Genomic DNA, 21,454 nt, shown 5'->3' with positions numbered 1-21,454 from the left:
CGTTGAGTGCAGTTAGCCATCGTGCCTGCACGTGCGGTTCAAAGGCTGATGTCCCGGTCGGGCCAATGCGGGTCAGCGATTGTTCTCCCAAGAGCAGCCCAGATGAGGAAATCTTTCATCATACCGCACCCAACAGTAGCAACATGAGCAAACCGGATGAATCAAAACAGAATCTAGAGTAAGCATTAGGATCTCTAGAACGCATTACTAAAACAGTAAACTTATCACAATATGTGTTTCATATTCACTAGAACTATGGCGCATCAGCTCTCTGAGTTAACGAATAGGATTGGTGTTCTGGAATCAAGTCTCAAGCACGACATCAGAACAATACTAGAAATTCTACACCAGCAACAACAGATGCAGATGCAGATTCAGCAACAGCAGCACTCTTTTGCACAGCAACAGCAACAAATGCATCAGATGCACACTGGCAAGACAGCAATGTCTTCGTACCAACCGTCCGAAAGTGATTTTTCTTTTGACATGTGCGGACCTCCGATGGACTGCCGAGAAGTCAAACACCAGCAGCCTCCTTCATCGCAACATCGCATACACGTGGCTCGTTCCGTATCGCAACCAGAGTGCACCGATGATCGTAGTTTATTTAAGTACGTATGAAAAGCCACAATCTTCGTTCACCTAACTACTCTGGTAAAGCGTCTTACACTCTTTATTGACATTCTGATACTCCGTTGTTGCAGATGTTCAAAGTTCTCATCATTCAATCATCCCATGGATGACACGCCCGAGGGACAAAATTGGAATATATTTGCCCCAATTGCTAAGCTTGAATCACTGGACGAAATAGATCAGGTAGATTGTTTACTATAAATCATCGCCAAAGCACATTGTACCGTAAGGCTAACGATACGTTTCTCTGTTTGCCTCTTGCAGGAAACCAAACCCTCATCCAGTCATGATAAGATGCAATGAAGAAATCAAACGTTCATAATGCTTCGTCGCTTGGGAAGAGACAGAGAGAAGAAACACCGATCCAGTTCTAATCTACTATCTAGTAAATGTTGTTTTATCTTTTTCTGTTTTTTGAAAGTTTCAAAGCAAGAATAATCTTTGTACATATTCTTCTACGCATAGCGAAGTCAAAGCCAGGACACACAAACACACAACTAGAAAGACACATGAGAATACTCGACGCCACACCCTAACACAACATTTATGGCACATTTAACACCACTTTCAGAGATCGATCGTTACGTACATTTCATATATTAATATAGAATTCTTCACCAGGAAAAAAAATCGTGTGAAACAAAATGCAATGTCTTTAGTTTTCATTTTCACTCTATATTAATCGATGCAGCAAGAAGAATAAAAGACAACCAAAAGCTTTTTGTTGATTGACTGCGTCAAGTCTTAAAACAGCAATAATGACAATTTAATAGCAATCTTTTTTCGAGCGAAGTACATTTCAACCCTATTCAACCCAAGTGAGAGAGGTGTTTGAAGGAACGCTACGGAACGCTAGGAAAAACTAGGGAAGCAAGCGCCCAAGCGAGGTAAAGGTAATGGAAAACGTTGAGGGTAAAAAGGTACATGAACGAATGCTAGCTTAATGCAAAATCACAACCAATAGAGACTTATGAATATCAATGAAATAACACACAAAATCAGCAAGCAAATCAACAGCGCATATTGGAAACAGCATATTGCCTTTGTTTAAGTCGAACGCAAAAACAACAAACACAGAAAAAAGCAAATAAAGTTACTGCTAATGAACTGATTTATAATACTTTACTTTTTTGATTGATGGCCTCATTATTAGCACCTTCTTGCGGCACCGCGATATATCACAGCACATCGGGCAAGAGAAAAGTAGCCCAACTTCACCACCTTCTAGTATATATTGCTAACCACGGCATCCACCGTTTGCCTCGTCAGCCTCCACGAGTTGGTTGGAACGGTGGCCCGCCCCCAGCACCTTGCCATACTAAGTAGCCGCCGTTTATATCGTTTCCGTTTCCGCAATGATAACAAACACTTGCCTGCTGCCTGCAGGTATGTTTACTATGCGCCCTTCCTGCGTGTTTGTGTGTGTGTGTGTCGGTATGGGTGGGGTGGAAACGAACAGCACTCGGACAGGGTCGTACGCATGGCGGAAAACGCGAGAGGAACCCACCGTACGTCAATGCTACACTCTTTCCAATACCTGAGCAATAAGAAATGTTGTAGTAAATAGTGTGAAGCTACAAGTAAAATACACAAAGCTCCTACACATCCTACACGTCTTCCTACACAACGAGCGTGATGGCCCCGTGTGTTCGTGTGGCCATGTGCTACATACACCAAAAAAAAGTAATGATATCGTTGCGTGTCATCGTTTCATTTCTACCTTGCCTTGTGTGTCGTCTTACAAGGCTCCACCTAGGACACCCGCACCTTTGGCGGCGCCTGAACAACGCGACCCTGCGGTTCCCTGGAGGAGCTGGTAGATGTCAGACCAACACACCAGCACTAAGACTGCTTTCAAGTTTATGAGCTAGCTATTATTGATTAAATTAAAGCGAATAAAAAAAAACCTCTCGCGGGCACACGAATATTCATAACGGCTTGAATGAATGAGCTGAACACACTACTTTCGTAACACGCACCCTCCTGTCGTGGTTCGAAGGTGGTATAAGCTCTCTCTGGTGTGGTTTTTAGTTGTGGATCTGAATTCATCGATTGTGCAACGCTCGGCGCCAACCGACCACCCAGGGAAAGTTTGTCAGTGCGTAATTTAACCGAATCATAAATAGAACTTCTGTTTACTACGCTTTAATCATCAAACAAATATCGGTATTACATTTAATTGTACGAAGACTAAAAATACCCATCCCCACCACAAGAAAAGCGCCCTTTCCTGTACGTAAACTCAAAGCGGTGAATCAAACAGGACTATCGAAGCAGGCCATTCTGCGAAACACGTGCTATGGTGCGAGCTTTCGGTGAACAATAAGAAAGGAAAAGTTTTATCGATTCCTAATGATGGCGTCGCTGAAAATGGATCGTGCAGTGAACTGAATGCGTTATCATCTCTGGTGTACGATCAGAAAGCCAGTCTCAGTGCGCTTACTATATATTCACGTTCAGTAATACTTGTTCCCGTGTTCCAGAGTGTGAAATGTGAAGCATGAATGAAGTGGCCTACAGCATACAAAGACTATGCGTTGCACATACATAGCAAGGTAAATCTGTTGAAACCAATTAATTGTTTATACGGCATTAACCTATTAACACACATTCGCTGGCTGAGTGGCTGGCGGCTGGCGGTTTGTTCAAACGCCCTACTTACTGGCGCAGGTTTTGCCTTTATTTTGACTATGCTTATGTACGCTGTAAAGTGTCTTGCTTTAGTATGCAATATTAGTTGACGCGCGGACATGAACGAATGAAGCAAATATCGTTTCAATTATCTTAATGACTCGATGCATCGCTCTCGTTGCAGTTTGTTTTGGCTTTTCGAACTATGTATCCCCGCTAGGACGGCCACTATCAATTACCAGTATCAAGAGGGCATCGAGTATGATAAAAACGTAAAGCCAGGTAAAACAAATATATCCATTTGTCTTACTCTAACAGTCAGGTAATGTTGGTAATGCAACCATTTTCCGTCCACTTTTCTGTGCGCACGCCAACACCAGCAGGCACACTTACAGATGTATCCGTTTCGCTCTACATTAACCGAATATCAGGCGTGGATGAAAACAAGGAAGTAAGTTATCGAGCTTGCCATGCCCCCAAAGCTCCATACGCTGTCTCACACTAGAGCGCGCACTGTTTTTGTTTGTAGGAAATTTCCTTCGATGTCTTCCTTCAAATTACATGGGAAGACCTTCGAATACAGCCTGTGTTTAACAACAAGGTAGGCGAGTATGTGGAACTGACGAAAGCCGACCGAGATATGATATGGGTTCCGGATCTTTACATTCGACAACTGCGAGAGATGAAAATGCTAACCTTATTCGAGGAAATATCCAGCCTACGGTTATATGAAAACAGCACCATCAGCTTGAGCATAGGGTAAGCCGGTAAAGATGATTCGCAACAAGGTATTCAAATGAAAACAGTCAATTTCTAAACTCACTTTTAGAGCAACAATCATCATCAAATGCGACATGGACTTTGTGCTGTACCCGCTCGATGTGCAGAGATGTCCTGTCGATTTCAGCAGCTGTACGTATCTCGCCTCTTCAGCGCTTCGTACATACGAAGCGTTTCATCTTGACTACTACTCACTACTTTAACTGTTTCTGTTTATAGACAAATATCCAGTAAAAGATTTACGGTTCCGCTGGAGATCCGAAAATGCCTTATCCTTCCCCAATGACTTTGGGGACGGTTTTTTTCGGCTTCCAAAGTATGTGGTTTCTTTCTACACTGAACAGGAATCACAGATAGTCAATTACAGCGATGGTACTTGAAAACAAAACAAAACTTACACCAAAATGCAACGCAACTAACGCAATGGTACATATGTTGTTTGCACTGTACTTGCAGATAATCATAGTTCAGCGAGATTAGAAATAACCCTGTCGAGGGAAGTAAAGAGCTATCTGCTGGAAAACTATCTTCCATCCACGTTATTCGTCTCTATATCCTGGGGGTCTTTTGTGGTCGTCCCAGAAATCGTGCCAGGGCGGATGGTGCTGCTAGTCACAACACTGCTATCATTGATAACGATGTTCGATACAGTGAGGAATAATTCGCCAGATGCGCTGGAACTGAAGTGCCTTGAAGTAAGCAGTCGTTGGATAGGTCGATTTTAGACTCTCTACACTATACTTATGATCAACTATCTCCGTTTAGGTGTGGCTCATATCCTGTACTTTGTTTGTGTTCTTTGCACTAATGGAGTACTTTATTGTGCTGTTCGGGATACGATACGATAAGCATTGGCGTGTGGCCAAAGCACAGCATGCCTCATCAATACCACCTTCCATCACACTGCAGTCAGCAGTGACGATGGCTCAAAGCACGATGGACACATCGGTAAGAAGCGCATTTTTTGTTCGTTTATGCTTCATTTTAGTAAAAGCACACACCACCCTTACCAACATTTACATCCAACAGATAAATTCGGCATCATTTCAACGCGAAAACGGTCTTGAGCATGCCACCCTGAAGGTTTCAGGCACTAACAAGATTCAACCGCACGATCACAACAGCAAAACAACGTCAGCTTCCCTCAGCAATATACAAGACACTGTACAAAGCGCCCAGAAAGTGTCGTCTGTGATGACCAGAAAAAGGTGAGATTAAACCTCATATCTCAGAAGTGAATGCAACCAAAAGGCCAAGACAGGTTGGTTGTTGCATCCTTCCTGCCCCAAAATGAACATTTTACTTGTTCATTTCAGGTTTCGGAACGTCGCAGATGTTGCACTCCTGTATGCAGGCTCCCAGCGAGGCAGATTGGATCAGCTATCTTTAATCATTTTCCCTGTCAGCTTTCTTATATTCACCATATCCTATTGGACTATGTATTTAACTGAATCTAAGAAAAATTTCAAGTAACATTTTTCCTCGAGTATTGCTTCAAACAAGCCCTATAGTTGATACAGTAATAAATTGAATTGCCTGTTGTAAATTCATTCTTAACTTTCTTTCGACGTGAAGAAAATGGATATGTATATGTATGTAAATAAGTAAGAGGGTTGTTAGCACATGAAATTGATAGCTTACTACACTACTTACAGCATCAACGGAAGCAACAAACACACTGTCTGGGAAGTTGTCGAAGGGTAGGGTAGTCTATGAAACCACTCTCGGTGAAGTGCTGCATCGTTCGTTACAAACTCTTGAATGTTTCGCCATGTTGCAGGAGTACGAGGGCTACAGTTGGTTAAGTTCCTGGGTTGGCCAATCATATACGAGCAGGTCTTTGCGAACAACACTTTTTGATCGTGCTCTATTGCTATGAACACCCTCACGATCTTCACTTTCATCATGGATACTTTCCAACACACTGCAATGTTTTTTGTTTCATTTGTCCACAAGCGCTTTTCATTCAATGAAGCTGTATAGCTAGCTGAAGGCTTCAGCTTAAATTTACAACATCGGTAAAATACATTTATGTACTTTTTTTACAAGACCAAATTTCCACAACTATTCAAACAGCGCACCTACGAACTACAGACGCTTCCTGCGATTGTTTTCAGGAAAAAAAAACTGGAAAAGTATATATATACGCAAGGTATATAAATGTATATGGTGACTGAGAAAAAAGTCAAATGAAATCTTTCGCTTGTGCGATGTTTTTTTTACAAAATGAGAGTATATTTTTACAATTTTCAATCTTACAGCACAAAAACTCGAAAAATACATACAAATCAAACATCTTAAATGCTTTTTATAACAATTACTGAATAAAGCATGCAGTAATTATGTATCAGTGATATTCGACCCAAAATCAAATCGAACGGTTCGTGCGATGTTTTCTATGTCTTTCGCAACGTACGTCGAATATGGTCCCACCTGACGATTCCGTTATGTGTCTCGCTGTCAACGGTTTGACATTTTTAAACATAACGAACATTCAATGGTAATCAACGAACCCCAGCGGAGCAGCGTTTCCCTCAACCAGTGCGAGTCGTAAATTGTTATCGGAATACAAAGTGTATTATAAGCTTTCTCCCTCTACGCGCATCATAATAGCGAAATCGTGTTAATTCTCATGAAAGCATTTTACCTCATACTGCGACGATATCAGTGTTTGGACAATGAAGACAATGTGAGTGCGCTGTGCGCTTTAGCTTGGTCGGAATGATAGTTCATGTGCAAATCATTTCTCTTTCAGGCGGCAGAAAACACCTTTGAAGGTATTGCCGAAGTCGGCTATCAAAAGTCGTGGAAATTCTGGCAACAACTTGGGAAAAGATCCTGTCCAAGTGTACTGCCGCGTTCGACCGCCACCATGCGAGTCCGATCTTACTTGTTTGCGCGTCACCGATCCTCATACGGTCGTTTTGACACCCCCGGAAATAGCCATCAACTATAAGATCGCCAATCTGAAGGAAACGCAGTACATCTTTAAGCGCGTGTTCGACGACGCCGTGCGCCAGCATGAGGTGTACGTGAGTGTGGCGCAGCCGCTCGTGGAGGGACTGATTCGTGGCCGAAATGGGCTGCTGTTCACGTACGGTGTCACTGGCAGCGGCAAAACGTATACTATGACCGGCGATTTACAGCATCGCGGCATCATGCCGCGCTGTTTGGATGCGCTGTTCCGCACCATTGCGGACTATCAGGCCAAAAAGTACACATTCAAGTCGGATCGGCTGAATGGATTTGATATACTGACCGAGGCAGAGGTATTGCTCGAGCGGCAGGCCGAATTGAACGCCAAGTTGACCAAATCCACGAGAAAGAAGGACCTAGACCAGGAGGTGGCGTCTCAAGTTTCGGTGGAGCCGTCCGAAATCAGTGGAATCGAGGAGGACAACATTTACGCCGTGTTTATAAATTATGTGGAAGTATACAACAACAGTGTGTACGATTTGTTAGAAGAAACCACCGTTCAAAAGTATGAAATCACATCGAGTCCCCCGCATAGATGCAATGATTAATGTACTTTTGCTCGTCTCCCTTTCAGGACGCTGCAGAGCAAAATGGTTCGCGAAGATGCGCAACACAATATGTTTGTGCACGGTGTGACGGAGGTGGAGGTTAAATCCGTTGAGGAGGCACTAGAGCTGTTCCAGATTGGCCAAAAGCGGAAGCGCATGGGACACACGATTCTTAATGCCGAATCCAGTCGATCCCATTCCGTTTTTACCATCCGACTGGTACAAGCCCCGGTTGACGTGCAAGGAGAGAACGTGGTGCAGGATCGTAACGCCATTACCGTGAGTCAGCTTTCGTTGGTAGATTTGGCCGGCAGCGAGCGCACGAACCGGACGGGCAACACTGGACAGCGGTTGCGTGAGGCTGGCAACATCAACAACAGCTTGATGACTCTGCGAACATGTTTGGAGATCTTGCGCGAAAACCAGCAAACATGCGGCGGTAAGAAGGTGCCGTACCGTGATTCGAAGATTACCCACCTGTTCAAGAACTATTTCGATGGCGAAGGCCAGGTGCGGATGATTGTGTGCGTGAATCCGCGGGCCGAAGATTACGACGAAACGGCCCAGGTGATGAAGTTCGCGGAAATGACGCAGGACGTACAAATAGCACGACCCACACCGATGAAGGTCGACATGGGCCTTACGCCCGGGCGCCGTAAGGCCAATCAGCTGTTTAAGATGGCCATTGGCGATATGGCCGAAAGGAACGTTCATACACCGTTCGCTGGCGCCACCGAATCCAACGGTGATCGCATGGAGTTCGATCTTGGGCTGGTGTACAGTCTGGAGCCGTTCGTGGCAGACATGAAGCTAGGATCGGCCGAAAGCGACGAGCTCGTGCGGAAGCTCTCCGAAGTGTTAGAGCTAAGAATTCAAAAGCGCAAACTGCTCCGCGAAGACTTTAATGCCCGCCAGAATCGACTGCGCATGAATATGCACAAGCTGGAGAGTGATAATTTGTCGCTGCGTACCGAAAACACTTCATACAAGGGAGTGCTGGCGCAGAACAAGCAGAAAATCATCGCGCTCGAGAACAAGGTCGTAGTTTACGAGAGTTCGATTGACGATTTGAACCGTCGCAACCGGCAACTGGAAGAGCGCGTGCGGGAACTGCAGACGCAGCTCAACCAGAAGACTCAGCTCGTGAGCCAAAAGGAGCTCGAAAAGGAACGCCAGCGCAAGAAGTTCACGTCCAAGATAGCCGTCGAATCGGAGAAGATGAGCCGCGAGCTCGAGATAAAGCTGATGGAGCAGAAAAACAAACTGCAGGACGAAATGCGGGACAAGGAGGAGCGTCTCCGGCTGGTGTCGGAAATCATTCAGGGCACGCCAATCGCAGCGCGTGGTCGCTCGAGCAGCGTCGATAAAGATTTCCACAAGCTGGAGTCAACGCCGAACGTAAAGTCGCTGGTGTCTGTGTACGCTACGCCGCGCGGATCAAGGGTAAGTCTGTCCAGTTCTTTTCCCTCCCACTGGGACGGCCCACAGAGCTTCGGGTATTTTAATGGTTGCCCTCCTTGTTTTTTTTAACAGCCCGGCACGGCAGTTGCAAACGGTAGACATCGACGATCGCGCTCGACCGGTGAACGATGGCTGGAACATCGTGCTGCTAATCCCGTCCCACTGGGAACCATTCTGCAGCCGTACTATTGCAACTCCAAGTCCGTCACCAAGCTCACCGACAAGGATGTGCTAGCCCAGAAGACTACCAAGTACTGTCTGATATCGCAGGATGCCGACACTGAAGGTGAGCTGGAAACGAAGCTGTACAAGGGCGACGTGATCCCTACCAGCGGTGGAGGTGCGCAGGTCGTGTTCAACGATGTGGAGTGTCTGAAACAGTATTCCCCCACCAAGACGCCGCCAAGTCGGAAGCGTTCGAGCAACTTCGTTACCCCTAGCGCTCCACCACTGAGCGAGATCCAGAACACAAATTCCAAGTGTAGTACGGCGATCGAGGGACATTCTGCTGCAGCGGGGCAACATAAGCGGTCGAAGCATTGACGATTTAGATTGTCTGAGAAGGTCGATAAAGGCCGATTACAGACGAATTATGTGTGCACAAATTCGTTTCGTTTTTATTAGAATTCACTAACGTTATGTACTTTTTTTTCTTTTTAACATTACCATCATTGCTTGATTAATAAACATTCTTCTTACCCAGAAGCTTCGTCGGATGGAGTCGTTATTTTGGGCGAGTTTGCTTTCTCCCCAGCGGCGGCATCTTTTATCTGCTCTTCTGGCTCCGGTTGCTCGTTCACGGTTTCCCCCACTTCCTTTACATCCTTCGCCTTAGCAGGTTCCGTCGCGGAAGATGACGGTGGGTCCCGTGCAGCGACAAGTTCCACAACATTGTACTTCCGAAGTGGGTAATATTCGGGCAGGATGCCGATGCAGCACAACCCCTTGATAACTTCCACAATGACCGCCAGTTCGGGGTTTTTCAGGTTCGCCTTGTTTCCCGCATTCTTGGACGTGATGAGATCGGCCAGCTCGCGAATTACGTCGTCCCGCGAGAGGTCATTGTTGAGTCGACGGTTAAACACGATGGCATACGTTTTCGGCTCCTTCAGAAAGTACTGGTCACCTAATCGCCCAACGACATCCATGATGTCCTTCAGGTTCGCACGGCACACCGCCTGAACGGGCAACATTCGCAGAATGAAGCGAGATTTGTGCTTTTTGGTAGCGCTCAAATCTCGCATTAGCTTCACGACAATCTCATTCGGATCGGGCAGCACGGTCTGGATGAAGAGGCAGTTCATGGCCCCGCTCTCCACGCTCTGGAAGCGGAAAGACGCTGCATTACGCTTTTTACCGGCTGCTTCCGCCTCCTTTTGCAGCTTGACCGAGATGTCCTCCTCGTCGCTGCCACCATCGGGCTGGTTCTCTTCTTCGCAGCGCGTAGTTTCAACCGGTCCGTACAGTTCGTCTGCGTATTCATTCAGGATGCGATAGCTGTCGCGTACACAGTCACGAACGTGCCCGTTGCACGTTACCAGAATTCCTCGGTGGCCGGGTTTCATGCAGCGGTCCCTCGGTCCATCGCCTGTGCCATTGTCGTCTCGCAGCTTCGCGTAATAGTTGCGCTTGCCTGCTTTTCCATGCTTGGCTTTCCGTTGTTGCGATCCTTTCTCCGTCGAGTCTAATTTTATTTTCTTCGCCTCGGACATGATGCACCAGCTCTCTTCGGTAGCTTTCAACGTGTTTCAACTCCTTGCAAACGTCAAACGAAATGTCAAAACGCATCAACGTAAACAAGCCTTCTGCAAACAATTCACTTTGGTGCGTTGCCTCCGCTTCGCAGCAGTAAATAGTTTTAAAAGTTTCAGGAAAAGCACTTGCTAACTTAAGATGAGCAACATTTACATACAAGAGCCACCGACGTCGGGCAAGGTATCGTCCTGTTCATCGCACTGCCAAACCGAAAGTCCATTAGCATTACCGATACGTTTGCATCCTTGCAGGTTCTACTAAAAACGTCTGTCGGCGACATCGACATAGAGCTTTGGTCGAAGGAATGTCCGTTGGCTTGCCGGAACTTTATACAACTATGCCTGGAAGGCTACTACAACGGGACGATCTTTCACCGTGTCGTGAAAGGCTTCATCGTGCAGGGAGGGGACCCGAATGGCGACGGCACCGGAGGCGAATCGGTGTACGGCCATCCGTTCAAGGATGAGTTTCACTCCCGCCTGCGCTACGTTCGACGCGGGCTGGTGGGTATGGCGAATTCCGGCAGAAACGATAACGCCTCACAGTTCTTCTTCACCATGGGACCAACGCCGGAACTGCAGAACCAGAACACACTGTTTGGGAAGGTTGCGGGCGACACGATATACAACATGCTGAAGCTGGAAGAAGGCGAAGTGTATGAAAATGAGCGTCCGCACTTTACCCATCGCATCATTCGGACGGAGGTACTAAACAACCCATTCGACGACATCGTACCACGGCGCACGGGCGATGCGGATCGGGCCAAATCGAAACAGGAAAACGAGAACGCAAGCAAGAAGAAGAAGGAGAAAGGGGTTAAAAACTTTGGGCTTCTATCGTTCGGCGATGAAGCGGAAGAGGAAGAGCTGGAAACTCAGGTGTATGTACAGAAAAATGCATCCGGACGGGGAAAATCATCGCACGACGTGCTGGACGATCCCCAGCTGAGCAAACAAACGGCAAGCACCAATGCGGAAGAGGAATCGAAAACCCGTCGACGGGTGGATTCGTCTGACGATGAGGCAGTTTCCTCACCCAAAAGTGATGAGCAGGACGCGGAACAGCATCGCACCGCAACGAAGGCTTCGCGGAACAAAGACGGTGCAAAAAGTGTGCGAGAAAAGCTGAAGCGTAAACCGGACGAGAAAGCGGTAGAGAGAAAACCGCCCGCTTCGGATGCGAGCGAAAGCGATTCCGATTCCGATTACGGACTTGGAAGCGAGAGAAAGAAAGCCAAACAGCAGGAAGCGGAAAAGATCCGACAAGAGATAACGAAACTCAAGCGCGACTATCACACGGACAAACGCTCCAAGGACAAGGATAAGGAGAGCGAGCAGAAGAAGGTGTCCAAAAAATCGTCCCGCAAGGAAGTGATGGACGAGGTGCTAAAGGTGCAGGAAGAATACACACAGAAAACCAAACAGGTGCCGAAGAAAGGCAGTTCGCGGGAAAACTTCACCATGGAGCTGTTGCAAAAGTTCAAATCCAAGCTCCATTCCGCCCATGAGCGGGATCCTGAGTCGCACGCCAGTGCTGCCGTCGACGAAGAGGAGGACATTCGGGGAGACAATTGGCTTTCGCACCGGTTGGAGTTTGAAAAGAAGGATCCAATCCTAGCGAAAGATGCCGCCACTAAGGACGACGATTGGTACGACGTGTACGATCCGCGGAATCCGTTGAACAAGCGAAAGCGGGGCGAAAAAATCGAACGCACCCAGAAACCACGCAAATAAAGGCGTACAGTCTAGCTTATTATTTATTCTACATAAAGCACCTGAATGTACAATAGGGAGAGCCGAAACGAAAGTAATCTATTATACCTACACACACACACACACACACACACACACACACACACACACATTACATAGAAACTTGGCCTATACATGTATTAGATGGATATGGAATGTAATCCGTGCGCATGAAACCGTTTGATCCTGCACCGTGAATAAGTGTCCGCCCACAGTTTAGAGAGTGAACTGCTGCAGGGTGGAGAGCAACGAATTGACGTCGCTATCAATTTCACTTTTCACCTTCAGATTGCTGATCTGATCGACGATGGAATCGAGATCGATTTGCCGTTGGCGCACCTTGCCGAGTTGTTCGGAAAAATCATTCAGCATCTGTTCCAGCTTTTCCTGGTCCAGGCCTTGCCTTGGCAGATCGAGGTTTCGGACCTGCTGCTTAAATACAGCAAAAATTCGTTCGCAAACGTCGGCCGTTTTTTCACGATGCTTGTGTATGTCGCTTTGCGTAAGCTTTTGCATTTTGGAGATGAGCCGCTCCGAGAGCCGGAGCTTGCCGATTGAAAAGTCCAGCGCAAGCAAACCATTCGAATCCCTCAGCAGCACGTTGGTCCCGTAATCGAGTAGCATCTGTACCACCTCGACACTTTCCGTGCTGGAGGCCAAGTGCAGCGGTGTGTTCATATTTTTATCCCGTATGTTCGGGTTGGCACCGTTCTCCAGCAAGAGGCGAACGATGTCTCGGAATCCTCTGCTGCACGCAATATGCAACGCGGACCGGTTGAAGTAGCTTTCCGACGTGTTCGGTGACATACCTTGCTGTATCATTTCCTGCACCTTTTCCGTGTTATTGTGCGAAACGGCCTCCAGAAAGCGGGAGACGAGTAGCGCCGACGGGCGTATCGTCCTGTACGGGGATGAGCGATTCTGCAGTCGATGGCACTTCGTACGCACCTTCAGATTACAGCGCGTAGAGTGAGCCAAATCCCCTGCACTCGGACTATCGTTGGCATCGGTGAACGGGAACGTTTTTGGACACTCATCATCATTGTTGTCAGCGGTCTGTTTGGCACAGCTAATGGATGAGTCTGATTCACTGTCCTTCTCAGCTTCCACTGCTGTGGCTGGTATGGCGCTGGTATCATTGGGACCACTTATCGCCTCGCTCGATTGATCGTTCATTTTGATCTGGAACCACGCAAAAAACGGGTTAGAAAGTGCAAGTTCTGTTTTGTTTTCGTATCGAACCTGTTTACTTTGACTTTGTTTTGCTTTCTGCTGACTATTGACAGTCCGTCCTCTTTGCGCCTGTCAGCGTGTGTTTCGGATGTCATCGATTTTCTTTTTTAAATTCCTTCAACGGTGGTCGGATCAGAAAATCAGAATATTTAGGATGGAAATGGATAACCACAGGATGGTCCATTTATTTGCTTCTGTTACGTGCAGTTCGCGATACAATTACCCGGGAGGCCACCCGAGCTGGCGTCCGCCTATAACGTGCAGGTGTATATGGTACACTGTTTGACATCCATGGTCACCATTATTTATCACCAGCCGGAATCCTTTGGGAGCTTTCGATTTCCCCAACTGCCCGGCAACATGCAACAGATGCCCCAATATCTGCAAAAAGTAAAATAAAATAAATGTTAATTATTTTCTCCCGATTCGTTGGCCTGTGTATTGAAACATTGCTGCTATACCTCCGTTTGATCGGGCGTACTGTTTTCAAGCTTGTCAATTTTATTCTTTGGAATCACAAGAAAATGAACCGGCGCTTGAGGAGCAACATCGTTGAACGCAATGCATTTCTCGTCTTCGTAAATTACATCTGCCGGTATCTGCTTCTTGATTATCTTGTCGAATATGGTGTCCGGGTTTGCGACGCCGGGTTTCGGTACGCCGCTACCGGGTCCATCGACACCGCTCTGAAATCTTACCAGCTGTTGCTGTACGGTGAAAAGTGAGCGGCCCACCAGCTGGCGGAGGGTTGTGGCAATCATGGCTTTCCCCAAAGCACTCTATGCCGTATCGATATGCCGTAGAGGAAGTGCAACTAGCAACGCAGTTTCGTAATCAATGTTTTGCTGTTGGCTACATATGACGTTTATTGCTGTCAACCAACCGTGTAAACAAACCGGGTAACGAGATCGCGTACACGTTCATCTAGGCATGAACTAATCGAGTTGATTAAATACTCGCAGTACAATTAAAACACACTCTCTTCTGGCGGCATCATGACGGACGATAAAGCCGTCCCCAGGACGGACTACAAGCTGGAGTCCGATTCGGAGCTGCGGTTTGAAATAGAAAACAAAAACGAAAAAGTCACTGTTGTGGTAGGTAGACACACAACCGACGCAGCTACTGCGTCCGCAATGAATGAGTAATACCGTTTTCCCTGCGTTTCTAGCTGCTCAATGGACAAGCGGAACTGTTCGGGACCGAGCTGGTGGTAAAAAAGCCGTACGAGTTCGTTACCGGTGCCAAGGTAGCGATCTTTACCTACCACGGCTGTACGATCGAGCTGCGCGGCAAGCCGGACGTAGCGTACGTTGCCAAAGAAACTCCCATGGTTATGTACCTGAATGCTAACTCTGCTCTGGAGCATCTGCGCAACAAAGCCGAACAGGAGGACGCACAGGGACCAATCGTGATGGTAGTGGGCCCCACCGATGTCGGAAAGACCACGCTGTGCCGCATATTCTTGAACTATGCAGTGCGGCTGGGTAGACGCCCGATATTCGTCGACTTGGATGTGGGTCAGGGAGGAATCGCCATACCCGGCACCATCGGTGCGTTACTCGTCGAGCGACCAGCGCCGGTAGCGGAAGGTTTCTCGCAACAGGCCCCTCTCGTCTACCACTACGGCCATAGTACACCGTCGGCGAACAGTACGTTCTATGATGTGCTGATTTCGAAGCTGGCCGAAACGACGCTGGAACGGTTGCAGGCGAACAAAAAGGCCAAATCGTCCGGAATGATAATCAACACCTGCGGCTGGGTGAAAGGTTCCGGCTACTCGCACATCCTGCACACCGTCGAAGCATTCGAAGTGACCGCTATCTTTGTGCTCGACCAGGAGCGCCTGTACAACGAATTGCTGCGGGACGTCAAGGGCACCGTGCAGGTTGTGTTTCTGCCGAAAAGCGGTGGCGTTGTGGAGCGCACCAAATCGCAGCGCACCGAGGCAAGAGATCAGCGCATTAGAGAATATTTCTACGGCTCCAAAATGCCCCTATTCCCGCATAGCTTCGATGTAAAGTTTTCGGACATAAAAATATTTAAGGTTGGCTCACCGCCACTGCCGGATTCGTGCCTGCCGCTGGGCATGAAGGCGGAAGACAACTATACCAAGCTGGTCGCAGTACAGCCCGGTCCGCAGCTGTTGCACCACATCCTGGCGGTCAGCTTTGCCGAGAGCACGGACGAGAATGTGATACAGACAAACGTGGCCGGTTTTATCTGTGTTACCAACGTCAACATGGACAAGCAGGTACTGACGGTGTTATCTCCTCAGCCGCGGCCACTCCCGCAAACGATACTTCTCGTTTCCGATCTTCAGTTCATGGACAGTCATTAGATGTGACGACGAAAAGCGTCAGGAAATACATTTCATTCATTTAACTACCGTACACAGATCACTTTTCACATGTTCAGTGGTGGCCGCGTGGTGCCAACCTCGATCGAAGGGAATCTTTCCCGGAACGCTTTTTTCATCGCCGACACCCAATCTCCGTGGGCTAAAATTTCAGCAATACGTGCGTTTAGCAAACGCTGCTTTTCCCTAGCGTCCGCTACCGCGCCCCGGTCCATGGCGGCGATAATCTCAAGCGCAGCTTCCGGACAGATGTTGATCGTCGTCATAATGAAACTATCGAAACCGGCAGCTACCGCCCCGCACAGTATGGTATCGGCACCGAGGAATATGGTGCGGCCTTCCTTCAAGCACGAGCTGCCCTGTTCCAGATCTCCGCTCGTGTATTTAATTCCCCGGAAATTTGCAATCTCCTTCTCTGCGCGATCCAGAAACGTTGGCATGTGCACTAAACGAATCAAGACATGAATACAACAAGATAGAAAAGTGTTAAAACATTTCATATCACAGGTGTACAGAATTTCGTTTCGCCTTACAATTTACGTCTGTAAACATCGGAATGTGATAGTAGAAAAAGGGCGTTGTGGGACAATGCATGGCTACGCCTTTCAGGTAGGTGACCAGCTGCTCGCATGATTTCGGTTTAAAATACAGCTCTGGAAGGCACAGCACCGCATCCACGTCCATTTTGGAGGCATGTTGAGCCAGCTGCACAACATCCGGATAAGCAGCACCGCCAATCTGAACCATGATGGTGATGCCGTGTTTTTTGCATGATCGTTGCCATGCTTCTGTTACCAACATACGCTCCTCGGTGGTCATCAGCATACCTTCACCGGTGGTCCCATTGACGAGGACCCCATTTACATGATTCGCTTTCAGCAGTTCTACGTACGGTTCGATGGCGTTTATGTTTACCTTTTCACTATAACGAGTTGGAATACTGTGTAGAATCGAATCTGGCCATTTTAACTCACAGAAACTCACTTGTTGTTCGTGTACGGTGTAAACACCGGTGCCATTAGTCCCGTAAAACTGAACGATTTCATTGTGATTCTTCGCCGAGTTGAATGCTAAATGAGAAACCGTTCTCACTGAACCTGCAACGTACGGCCTATCGAGGTTATCTCTGGTGTTCTATAAACATGCATTTACATTGTTTACACAACCGATAAGGCCACAGACTCACCATAAATAAGAATGAGAATGTTGTTTTTCATTCATTCTTATTTAGCATATTGTTTAAAGCGGATTTTAATTAATTTGTTTTGCTCTTGCTTGGTAATTACGAAAATTGAAACGCAATTTTTGAAAATCGTTCTTTTTTGAGAGCAAAGCATTTTCTATGTGTAATGATTTAAACAAAAGATTTCAAGCAAAGAAAATGAAAGGCGTATTGTACTTAAAATTATTAATATTTGAAGAGAAATACAGAGATTAACTTTAATTAAAAAAAGTTAAGATTAAAGATTAAAAATTAAACCGAACGCCGCTTGACCGTTATTTCAACCACCTAAACCAGCTGACAGCTGTCAGTGGGACTATCTTGAAGAGAGAATTTTCTTGCTCAGTTTCCGCCTTGTGTGCTTCTCTGTCGCTCTTGGGTGATACGTAGGCCAGAATAGGACAACAGTCAACATAGCCGCACATTTCGCGCCTCCTGACGTCGTTCGTTTGCTAACCTGGTCCCTGCTCGTCATCTTGAGCGTTTTTTCGTGGTGTGATCAAGCTATCCTGCTGTAAGTACTGGTCCAAAGTGCTGAAATATTACGATATTAGAACAATTACCATCGCTAGGGTTGTGTGAAACAGTTATTTCAAGGTAAAAGCAATGGCTGCAGTGCAGAGTGTTTGTTGAAAGTGCATTTCAAGGTGGTTTTTCGCGCATACAATTCCGTGGAGCTTCTGCCGGCTTCGGCGTCGGGAAGAAGTGGTGTGGCGATGCAGATACGGCATGACGAAATTTACGAGAAAATGATGGGCAAAGAAGGCCTCTTTTAAACCGCATTTTAGATATTTGTAATATGGTTAGCTGTAGGTTTTTTGCGATTGGCATTGGCAATGAGGCATTTCGTTCCTGAACGGTACAAGTGTTTCGTTTCCATCTACCGGAACATCTGCCATTCGATCGCATCAGCCCGGGCACCGGGAATATTGGCGCAGAAACAGAAGCGTGCTGTACATTTGACAACCACCGCCGCTACCTATCCTTTGTTGTAGATCTTTCTCCGATTCGCAGCATAAGCAAAAACTGTCGGTTCCGGGGATATTAGTTTGCAGACGCGTTGCATGTTCTGCGTATCTCGATTAAGTTACATCTCAATTATCTATTTTAAAGCTTGCGTCACTTTTTAGGGTAGTGTTAGATTCAAGCCATAGACAAAAACGCACTTATGAAATGAATAATCTTTTCCAAAAGTGCTATAAATTGGGTGGGGACGTTTCAAGTGGCACTATTTCGGAAAGAGCGGTAAAAGGCTATAGAAAAGAAGGCATAATGCTGACCTGACCCTTGAGCCGCATCATCAACAGCAGCAGCTGCAGCAGAGGTTGGGTGCGCTGAGGATCCCGGCAGAAGTAGGTGTCATTTTTTGTGACATCGTTTGTGTTGTTTTAATTGGGAAAAATAATCATGCTTGCTTATCCAGAGTACGTGCTATACCAGGTCCTATTTTTGGCAGTGGAATTTGGTACGCCACACAGCTATTAGATTTCCCTCCGTGACGTCATCAGCATTGTAAGCACGGATGTTGTTGGAATTGGCATAGAAAAAAAAATTAACCTTGCAATCTTCCTACCCACCGCCTGTCATTGCGAGGAAGTTTCTCGATAATTGTCTTTGCCGCATTTTTCAGCTGCCTGTTTTCAGCTAGAAAATTACCTACTTTTTGGGACCATGCTTCCACAAATGTCAAAATATTAATTTGGAAAATGATTTTTAAAGGCCGGGCTACATTGACCGTACTCCTGAGTGTAATTTCGATTTTCACTAGCGCACCCGGCGGCGGCTGGTGGAAGCTTTTTTTGGTCATCAAGGGAATGGTCGTGCCGGATCTCAAATTTAAGTTGTTTTTTAACCGTTTTTTGATGCGAAAATGGCTGAAATACTTGCACAACATATTCATCTATCAATTACAAAGCTTTTTCAGTACAGTTTAAGGAAAAAATATGGAAAAATAACATATTTTCTGGAGCGGCTCCAAATTGTTTGGCAAAATGCTTCGGTCAGCCGCCGCCAGGTGCGCTAGTGAAAATCGAAATTACACTTGCGAGTACGATCAATGTAGCCCGGCCTTAAGGGCTTTTTATTAACGCATCACTTCCTTCTATAAACTGACCTAGGCTATGATTCCTTCTCCCTATCATAGTAACAAGAGAGCAGGAGATTAATTGATTTTACTTTTTCCCTCCACCCCACTTCGAACGCCGTATTATTGCATGTGTTGATCCAATCGAAAGGCAGACAACGTTAAACTAACTCAGGATCCCAGTTGGACGACTGAGGTGAGGCCGAGCGGTACCAGCTTAAAGGAAGGATAAAAGCATTGAACCGGAGGAGGCTCCTCGTATAAAAGTAAAGCTTTTGCAACAGACAAAGAGTACAGCTGCAACAACAATGGCGGAAGCAGATATGCCAACTTTCAAATGCGTGCTGGTCGGCGACGGTGGTACCGGCAAAACGACATTCGTCAAACGTCATATGACGGGTGAGTTTGAAAAGAAGTACGTCGCCACCCTCGGCGTAGAGGTGCATCCACTGGTATTCCACACGAACCGTGGTGCTATCCGGTTCAATGTGTGGGACACGGCCGGGCAGGAAAAGTTCGGTGGGCTTCGCGATGGATACTACATCCAGGGACAGTGTGCCATCATTATGTTCGACGTAACGTCTCGAGTGACCTACAAGAACGTGCCCAACTGGCATCGCGATTTGGTGCGCGTCTGCGAAAACATCCCAATCGTTCTGTGCGGTAATAAGGTAGACATCAAGGATCGTAAGGTGAAGGCCAAGTCCATCGTATTCCACCGGAAGAAGAACCTACAGGTAAGTGATGGACGCGAGAAAGGAGCGCTGTGAGAGTAATGTATCACTGACTGGTTGTTTTTCTTTGTTTCCCCACAGTACTATGATATTTCTGCCAAATCGAACTACAACTTCGAGAAACCGTTCCTGTGGCTGGCTCGCAAGCTTGTCGGTGATCCTAACCTGGAGTTCGTTGCCATGCCTGCCTTGCTTCCACCGGAAGTGAAAATGGACAAGGATTGGCAGGTACAGATCGAGAAGGATTTGGAGGAGGCACAGGCAACGGCCCTGCCAGACGAGGACGAGGATTTGTAAGCCATTGGATACGCAACGTGGTTACATGGTCCATCGTATTTTTGTAATTTGAATTATAAGAAGATTCAGTTAGGTCGGCGGTTAAAATCCTGCTAGCAAGGCAACGGAAATGTAGAGAAGAGTACACTTAATCCCACAAAATAGAGCGAACTCAATAATTGAACTAGCAACAGGCCCCCAGACAGGAGAATATCTTAACGAAACAATTGCAGGTAATTCAATCTTGTTTCGGAACAAAGAGTACAGCATAAGAATGATAGGATACAGCAGGAAATTGTAAAGCCGGCAAGGAGAATCGAAATCATTTTGTTTGATTCGGAAAACAGCGGAGAAAGAGAGAGAGAGAGAGAGAGAGAGAGAGAGAAAGATAAAGAGCGTTAGCTAGGGGATAGTACAGTACAGAAATGAAATATTATGCGTTCATCATTTATTGGTTCCGTAGGTACTGAAAACGGTAAGTTTTGCACCGTTTTGCTGCGTTTAGGTGTACAAGACAGCAGGAATGTTTGAGTTCCCTTTAATTTTAATGTTACTGTGTGTCGATGGAAGGATTAGGAGATATATTGGAGAATGAAAATACACAAGCTCATGCAAGATTCCACTCTCGTAAGAACGACGAAAGTATTTTTGTGAGGTTTTGAGAAAGGGGGTTTAATTTGTGTAATTTGGGATGGTCTTTTCAAAGATGAAGCAGTGAAAGGCGCTCGAAAAACATGCTAACGTTGGGCGCCGTTCGCTTCTTCAATAAAGGGCCCATACAACTTAACAGTGCTTGCAACGGGGCGAACATTACCTCACAATAACAAGCAATGGTTGGTTTTTGAGCAATTCAATAAAGCTGTACTGGTGTAAAACTGTGGAAAAGATACATCTTTACGCATGAGAAATGACTAGCAAATTTGGCTCGGTTACAGGGCCGCGCAACGAAACTTAAAGGATCCGCTTTACTGTAGCTGTACACCAACATTATTGGCTTCGAAACCCAATTCAA

The 21,454-nt window shown here is 46.6% G+C and overlaps 10 protein-coding genes across 27 annotated transcripts in view; 6 read left to right on the top strand and 4 right to left on the bottom strand.

Moving 5' to 3' along the window:
* Window positions 1–1,758, top strand: part of LOC1269513 (potassium voltage-gated channel subfamily H member 6) — a 27,109-nt gene extending 25,351 nt beyond the window's left edge. For all 13 annotated transcript variants that reach the window (XM_061649920.1, XM_061649912.1, XM_061649917.1 and 10 more), the window contains 4 exons: window positions 1–178; window positions 252–611; window positions 705–816; window positions 898–1,758. The exon at window positions 1–178 is cut by the window's left edge and continues 120 nt beyond it. In XM_061649920.1, coding sequence (XP_061505904.1) covers window positions 1–178; window positions 252–611; window positions 705–816; window positions 898–936 — 689 coding nt within the window. In that variant the 3' untranslated portion in view covers window positions 937–1,758. The remainder of the gene's footprint in view (window positions 179–251; window positions 612–704; window positions 817–897) is intronic.
* Window positions 1,759–2,557: 799 nt separating this feature from the next.
* On the top strand, window positions 2,558–5,590 carry LOC5667031 (glycine receptor subunit alpha-2). 2 transcript variants are annotated; one of them, XM_061649930.1, is made up of 10 exons: window positions 2,558–3,188; window positions 3,449–3,546; window positions 3,648–3,715; window positions 3,794–4,023; window positions 4,094–4,176; window positions 4,264–4,416; window positions 4,501–4,739; window positions 4,810–4,992; window positions 5,074–5,252; window positions 5,361–5,590. In XM_061649930.1, the coding sequence occupies exons 1-10, from the start codon at window positions 3,166–3,168 to the stop codon at window positions 5,515–5,517; spliced, it is 1,413 nt and encodes a 470-aa protein (XP_061505914.1). In that variant the 5' UTR covers window positions 2,558–3,165; the 3' UTR covers window positions 5,518–5,590. The 2 variants fall into 2 exon arrangements, with proteins under 2 accessions (XP_061505914.1, XP_061505913.1); XM_061649929.1 differs by having other exon boundaries at window positions 2,559–3,188; window positions 3,645–3,715.
* An 897-nt stretch (window positions 5,591–6,487) lies between these two features.
* Window positions 6,488–9,734, top strand: LOC1269528 (kinesin-like protein KIF23). The gene is made up of 4 exons (XM_061663341.1): window positions 6,488–6,733; window positions 6,800–7,525; window positions 7,595–9,011; window positions 9,102–9,734. The coding sequence occupies exons 1-4, from the start codon at window positions 6,723–6,725 to the stop codon at window positions 9,570–9,572; spliced, it is 2,625 nt and encodes an 874-aa protein (XP_061519325.1). The 5' UTR covers window positions 6,488–6,722; the 3' UTR covers window positions 9,573–9,734.
* LOC1269529 (THUMP domain-containing protein 1 homolog) lies at window positions 9,620–10,800 on the bottom strand. Its single transcript, XM_308171.4, has one exon. The coding sequence runs from the start codon at window positions 10,739–10,741 to the stop codon at window positions 9,725–9,727; it is 1,017 nt and encodes a 338-aa protein (XP_308171.4). The 5' UTR covers window positions 10,742–10,800; the 3' UTR covers window positions 9,620–9,724.
* A 25-nt stretch (window positions 10,801–10,825) lies between these two features.
* On the top strand, window positions 10,826–12,554 carry LOC1269530 (spliceosome-associated protein CWC27 homolog). The gene is made up of 2 exons (XM_308172.5): window positions 10,826–10,964; window positions 11,036–12,554. Exons 1-2 carry the CDS (start codon window positions 10,923–10,925, stop codon window positions 12,515–12,517), a joined length of 1,524 nt encoding a protein of 507 aa, XP_308172.5. The 5' UTR covers window positions 10,826–10,922; the 3' UTR covers window positions 12,518–12,554.
* LOC4576287 (ankyrin repeat domain-containing protein 54) lies at window positions 12,515–13,910 on the bottom strand. The gene is made up of 2 exons (XM_001237042.3): window positions 13,778–13,910; window positions 12,515–13,717 (listed from the first exon to the last, which is right to left on the bottom strand). The coding sequence occupies exon 2, from the start codon at window positions 13,709–13,711 to the stop codon at window positions 12,752–12,754; it is 960 nt and encodes a 319-aa protein (XP_001237043.2). The 5' UTR covers window positions 13,712–13,717; window positions 13,778–13,910; the 3' UTR covers window positions 12,515–12,751.
* A 6-nt stretch (window positions 13,911–13,916) lies between these two features.
* LOC3290414 (uncharacterized HIT-like protein Synpcc7942_1390) lies at window positions 13,917–14,583 on the bottom strand. The gene is made up of 2 exons (XM_564520.3): window positions 14,230–14,583; window positions 13,917–14,149 (listed from the first exon to the last, which is right to left on the bottom strand). Exons 1-2 carry the CDS (start codon window positions 14,527–14,529, stop codon window positions 13,988–13,990), a joined length of 462 nt encoding a protein of 153 aa, XP_564520.3. The 5' UTR covers window positions 14,530–14,583; the 3' UTR covers window positions 13,917–13,987.
* Window positions 14,584–14,722: 139 nt separating this feature from the next.
* On the top strand, window positions 14,723–16,161 carry LOC1269532 (protein CLP1 homolog). Its single transcript, XM_308174.5, has 2 exons — window positions 14,723–14,865; window positions 14,940–16,161. Exons 1-2 carry the CDS (start codon window positions 14,764–14,766, stop codon window positions 16,107–16,109), a joined length of 1,272 nt encoding a protein of 423 aa, XP_308174.2. The 5' UTR covers window positions 14,723–14,763; the 3' UTR covers window positions 16,110–16,161.
* On the bottom strand, window positions 16,106–17,253 carry LOC1269533 (N-acetylneuraminate lyase A). The gene is made up of 3 exons (XM_308175.5): window positions 17,112–17,253; window positions 16,661–17,049; window positions 16,106–16,572 (listed from the first exon to the last, which is right to left on the bottom strand). Exons 1-3 carry the CDS (start codon window positions 17,171–17,173, stop codon window positions 16,175–16,177), a joined length of 849 nt encoding a protein of 282 aa, XP_308175.4. The 5' UTR covers window positions 17,174–17,253; the 3' UTR covers window positions 16,106–16,174.
* Window positions 17,254–17,605: 352 nt separating this feature from the next.
* On the top strand, window positions 17,606–21,073 carry LOC1269534 (GTP-binding nuclear protein Ran). 5 transcript variants are annotated; one of them, XM_564524.4, is made up of 3 exons: window positions 17,606–17,863; window positions 19,584–20,169; window positions 20,248–21,073. In XM_564524.4, the coding sequence occupies exons 2-3, from the start codon at window positions 19,741–19,743 to the stop codon at window positions 20,461–20,463; spliced, it is 645 nt and encodes a 214-aa protein (XP_564524.3). In that variant the 5' UTR covers window positions 17,606–17,863; window positions 19,584–19,740; the 3' UTR covers window positions 20,464–21,073. The 5 variants fall into 5 exon arrangements, with proteins under 5 accessions (XP_564524.3, XP_061519360.1, XP_001687857.1 ...); XM_061663376.1 differs by having other exon boundaries at window positions 17,699–17,863; window positions 19,588–20,169; XM_001687805.2 differs by having other exon boundaries at window positions 17,761–17,946.
* Window positions 21,074–21,454: the final 381 nt, after the last annotated feature.

This window comes from Anopheles gambiae, chromosome 2, assembly GCF_943734735.2.
Source record: "Anopheles gambiae chromosome 2, idAnoGambNW_F1_1, whole genome shotgun sequence".
Classification (NCBI taxonomy): Eukaryota; Metazoa; Arthropoda; class Insecta; order Diptera; family Culicidae; genus Anopheles; species Anopheles gambiae.
Note: the sequence above shows the minus strand (reverse complement) of the source record. Positions and strands in the feature narration are given on the sequence as shown.